We start from the raw sequence: 5,268 nt of genomic DNA on the forward strand, positions 1-5,268 counted from the left end.
CTCGTTGTTTTTATAAGCTTTTACCTTTGATCGTTTGGTTGTGTTGCTAACCTTATGACCTTGGCTACTTTATGGACTTGATGAATACGCCATTTTTTATAGGCCCGTCACCTTTATAGCTTCGTTACGGTCTTGACGTACTCGTCATCTTTTATAAGCCCGTCGTTTTTATAGCTTCGTTCATGCTATGGATAGTGACCTTGCTAATTCTTATAATCTTATCCATTTGATAAGACCATCGGCTTAAGTCGTTCCTTTTTTGGACTTAGGGTTGTTTGTTTTTGGTGGACTTAAGGTCGTCCATTTTATGGACCTAGAGTCGTCTATTTTTTTTGGACTTAGAATCATGAACTTAAGGTCCTTCTCTTCATGGACTTAGAATCGTCCACTTTTTGTGAACTCGAGGTCGTCCACTCTGTGGACTTTGGATCGCCCACTTTTTGTGAACTTAGGGTCGTCCACTTTATGGACTTAGTAGTAGACTCGTCTACTTTGTGGACTTAGTAATAAATTGATCCACTTCGTGGTCTTAGCAGTAGACTCGTCCACTTTGTGGTCCTAGGCTCGTCTACTTAAAGTCGTCCATTTTCATGAACTTCGAATTTGTAAATAGAAACTTCAATCAATTTCGAATAAACTCCTCTTATTGCCATTCACACACGGAAAAAGTAGTTCTTAAAAAAAAGGTCCCACCCTTTGGGCTTAAAAAATGGTATTGTAGCAAAAATTAAAGTAAATAATAAAACTGAGAAGTATTACTAAATTTAGCAACGGTGATTTGTAAATAAAGGGGGGTCGGTCTTCATGTCGTCATCTCTACTGGTAATACTTCCACAAGTGCTCGATGTTCCATGGATGTAGCAGCTTTTGTCCGTCTAACGTCTCCAGGTGGTAAGTGTCTTTCCTCTGCCATGACGTGATTCGGTAAGGTCCTTCCCAATTGGGGCCAAGCTTCCCTTGGGTAGGGTCCCTAGCAGCACCCATGACTCTCCTGAGAACAAGATCTCCAACCCGGAAGTTCCTGTGTTGGACCCGGGAATTGTAATGCTTAGCCATGCGATTCTGGTACCGTGCGAGCCTTTGTTCTACCGTCACCCTGACTTCGTCCACTAGGTCAAGCTGTAGTCGCATGTCCTCGTCATTCTTACTCTCGTTATGGTTGTGTGCCTTGTAGCTTGTGAGTCCGACTTCGGCCGGGATGACAGCTTCACTCCCGTATGTTAGTCGGAATGGTGTCTCTCCTGTGGGCGTCCTTGTCGTTGTCTTGTATGCCCATAGTATGCTTGGCAGCTCTTCAGGCCAAATACCCTTTGTCCCCTCGAGCCGAGTCTTGATAATTTTGAGCAAGGATTGGTTCGTGACCTCGACTTGTCCATTAGCCTGAGGGTGGGCAGGGGAGGAGTAGTGGTTTCTTATCCTTAATTGCGAGCAAAAGTCACAGAAGGAGTCGTTGTCGAATTGTTTCCCGTTATCCGAGACTAGGACTCTAGCTATGCCAAACCTGCATACGATGCATCTCCAGATGAAACTCCGTACATTCTTCTCCGTGATGGTGGCCAAGGCTTCAACTTCCACCCACTTTGTAAAGTAATCAATGCCCACTACCAGGAACTTCAGCTGTAGTGCTGCTGTAGGGAATGGTCCCAGAATATCTAATCCCCACTGAGCAAACGGCCATAGGGCCGTCATCGGGGTCAACTCTTCGATTGGTTGTCTAATAATATTACTAAACTTTTGGCATTTGTCGTAGGTCTTAACATAAGCCTCAGCGTCCTTCTGCATGGTCGGCCAATAGTACCCTGCTCGTACAAGCTTGTGTACTAATGATCTTGACCCCGAATGGTTTCCGCAAATCCCCTCTTGTACTTCCCTCATGACATAGTCTGCCTCTTCCGTACCTAAACATCTCAGATATGGACGAGAGAAGCCTCTTTTGAACAGGACATCTTTTATTAAGTCGAATCTCGCTGCCTGGACCTTCAGCTTTCTTGCAGCCTCTTTCCGGTCTGGCAAGGCCCTGTTCTTTAAGTATAAAACTAATGGTGTGGTCCAGTTACTTTCAGAGCCTATCTTCTGTATGTCGTCGAAATCTATTAGTGGAGAAAGCTGAACAAAAAAGAGTACATTACCGGGGGTGATCATATGTTTTGTTGAAGCGGCTTTGGCAAGATGGTCGGCTTCCTCATTTTCTCCTCTGGGGATTTGGATGATTTTGGCCACTAGGTCATCTATTCTTTTCCTTACTTGATCAAGGTATCTCTTCATCCTTTCGTCCTTGCACTCATAGTCTCCATTCACTTGGTTAGGAACGACCTAAGAGTCGCAGTAAATGACTACGCTTGCGGCTCCCGCTGCTTTGGCGAGGTCGAGGCCTACTACTAATGCTTCGTACTCCGCTTCATTGTTGGTGGTGGGGAAGTCAAGATAGACCATACATTCAACTGTGTCTCCTTTGGGTGACAGTAGTACGATGCCAGCCCCCCCAGCCTATCTATTGGATGATCCGTCCGTATGTATGCTCCACTAAGGGGACTCTTCTGCCCCCTTGTCTTCGTCGTGAGTGAATTCTGCTATGAAGTCCGCAACGATCTGTCCTTTGATGGCAGTCTGCGGGCGGTACTGGATATCAAACTCGCTCAATTCTATGGCCCATAACAACAATCAGCCCGCAGCTTCAGGGTTGCTCATCGCCCGTCGCAGGGGCTTGTCAGTCAGGACGTTCACCGTATAGGCTTGAAAATATGGCTTGAGCTTGCAAGCTGCCGTAACTAATGCAAAGGAAAGTTTCTCCATAGGTGGGTATCTTTCTTCGGCATCGCGAAGCGCCCGACTCGCGTAATACACGGGCTTTTGTACTTTTTCTTCTTCCATGACCAAGGCCGCACTGAAAATTGCAGAGGAGACAGCCAGATAGAGGAAAAGCTCTTCTCCTGGCTGCGATGGACTTAGCAGTGGCAGAGAAGAGAGATAAGCTTTTAACTCCTTGAATGCTTGCTGACACTCGACAGTTCACTCGAATGATCTCTTTAGTGTGCGGAAGAAGGGCAAACACTTATCTGTTGCCCTTGACACGAACCTATTTAGTGCTGCTATCTTTCCATTGAGACTTTGTACTTCCTTCACATTTCTTGGGGGTGCCATCTCCATTATGGCCCGGATCTTGTCCGGGTTGGCCTTGATGCCCCTTTGGGACACCATGAATCCTAGGAATTTTCCTGCCGTCACTCTGAAGACGCACTTTCCTGGATTGAGCTTCATGTTGTAAGAACGAAGGGTGTCAAATGTTTCCCTGGGGTCCTCCAAGTGATCTTCTTCCCTTCGGCTTTTTACTAGCATGTCGTCAACGTAGACTTGGACATTCCTCCCAATTTGCTATGCAAACATTTTGTTCATAAGCCTCTGGTACGTCGCGCCCGCATTTTTCAAGCCGAATGGCATCACTTTATAACAAAAAAGGCCTTGGCTGGTCACAAACGAAGTTTTCTCCTGGTCAGCTTCGTGCATTCAGATCTGGTTGTAACCCGAGAAAGCGTCCATAAAGCTTAACAGCTAGTGCCGAGCCTTAGAGTCTACTAGAATGTCGACCCGCGGGAGGGGATAGCTATCTTTGGGGCATGCTTTGTTAAGGTCGGTAAAGTCCACACACATTCGCCACTTCCCGCTAGCTTTTTTAACCATCACTACGTTTGCCAGCCAATCGAGGTAGTAAACCTCCCTAATGAAACTTGCCTCCTGTAGTTTGCAGACCTCTTCCGCTATAGCCTGATCTCGCTCCAGGGCGAACACCCTCTTCTTCTGTCGAATGGGTGGGAAGGAGGGCGACACATTCAGCCTATGTACCATGACTGAAGGATCTATTCCTAGCATGTCTTCGTGGCTCCAAGTGAATACATCCCGATTACTTCTGAGAAAGGTCGTGAGTGCTTAACAGAGCGCGGGATTAGCGAGGGTTCCAATTTTGGTTGTTCAGTCGAGCTTGGAGTCGTCAAGAAGTATTTCTTCAAGCTTCTCTACTGGCTCCATCGCCTTGTGGTGTTCTTCTATGTTCATAACTTAGAGGTGGTCATCCATCTCCATCATGGCTACGTAGCATTCGCATGCAGCCACCTGATTTTCGCGTAGCTCTCCTACTCCATACTCGATAGGAAACTTAATCATTAGGTCGTAGGTTAAGGTTACAGCCTTCCACGAGTTGAGGGTGGGTCGTCCGATGATAGCATTGTAGGCGGACGAGCAATCAACCACTAGGAATGTTATGTCCCTGGTGATCTGCTAAGGGTAGTCACCTACCGTGACAGATAACCTAATTGCGCCCAAAGGGAACACCCTTGTTCCTCCAAAGCCGACGAGTGGGGCATTTGTCGGAATCAATCATTCTCTGTCAATCCCCATTTGCTGGAACGCTAGGTAGTATAGGATATCCGTCGAGCTGCCATTGTTGACCAGCACCCGATGCATGTTGTAGCCCCCTACTTGAATGTTGACAACAAGCGCATCGTCATACGGGTGGTGAAGCCATTGCGTATCTTCTTCCGAGAATCCAATGACGGGGCCTTCTGTTCGCGCTATCTTTGGCACGGAGCCCGTCAGCTGGACACTCTGGTCCATCCTGAGGTAAGTCTTGTGGGCCTTCTTTGACAACCCAGTAGTTGCTGTTCCCCCTATGATCATCCTAATGTCTCCTATGGGGGGTCTAGGGGGCTCATTATCCCGTTGGCGGGACTGTTCTTGAGGAGGTGGATCCGCTTTCTCCTTTCTGACAAACTTTTGCAATCTCCCTTGCTTGATAAGGGCTTTGATCTGCTGCTTTAAGTCATAACAATCGGCCGTGTCATGACCGTGGTCGCAGTGGAAATGGCAATATTTGTCCCTTGATCGCTTGTTAGGATCTCCCTTCAGCTTTCCAAGGTAGGTCAGGGCTTCCTCGTCCTTGATCTGCATTAGGACTTGGTCTATTGGGGCAGTTAATGGGGTGAAGGTTGTGAACCTTCCTCCCGGGAGCCTGGAGCGTCTTTCATCCCTTCAGTCTCCTATTCTTGCCTTCTTCCGCCCTTGGTCTTGCTGCGTGTCTTCCTGTCTCTCCCTTTTCCTGGGCTTTTCCTCTCGAGCCAATAGTGCGTCTTCAGCATTCATGTACTTGGTGGCCCTGTAAAGTACTTCTGACATGGTCTTCGGGTCGTTCTTGTATAGGGAAAACAAAAATTTTCCCTTCCGCAGCCCATTCGTGAATGCCGCTACAAGTATTTTGTCGTCGACTTCGTCGATCGA

The 5,268-nt window shown here is 47.4% G+C and overlaps 1 protein-coding gene across 1 annotated transcript; it reads right to left on the reverse strand.

The window, feature by feature from the left end:
• Positions 1 to 4,371: 4,371 nt before the first annotated feature.
• LOC126719503 (uncharacterized) lies at positions 4,372 to 4,941 on the reverse strand. Its single transcript, XM_050422046.1, has one exon. The coding sequence runs from the start codon at positions 4,939 to 4,941 to the stop codon at positions 4,372 to 4,374; it is 570 nt and encodes a 189-aa protein (XP_050278003.1).
• Positions 4,942 to 5,268: the final 327 nt, after the last annotated feature.

Source organism: Quercus robur, chromosome 3 (genome assembly GCF_932294415.1).
Source record: "Quercus robur chromosome 3, dhQueRobu3.1, whole genome shotgun sequence".
Classification (NCBI taxonomy): Eukaryota; Viridiplantae; Streptophyta; class Magnoliopsida; order Fagales; family Fagaceae; genus Quercus; species Quercus robur.

What these genes read in the sequence shown, in the direction of transcription:
- LOC126719503 (XM_050422046.1), bottom strand. Translation starts at nt 4,941, where the DNA reads ATGCAGATCAAGGACGAGGAAGCCCTGACCTACCTTGGAAAGCTGAAG.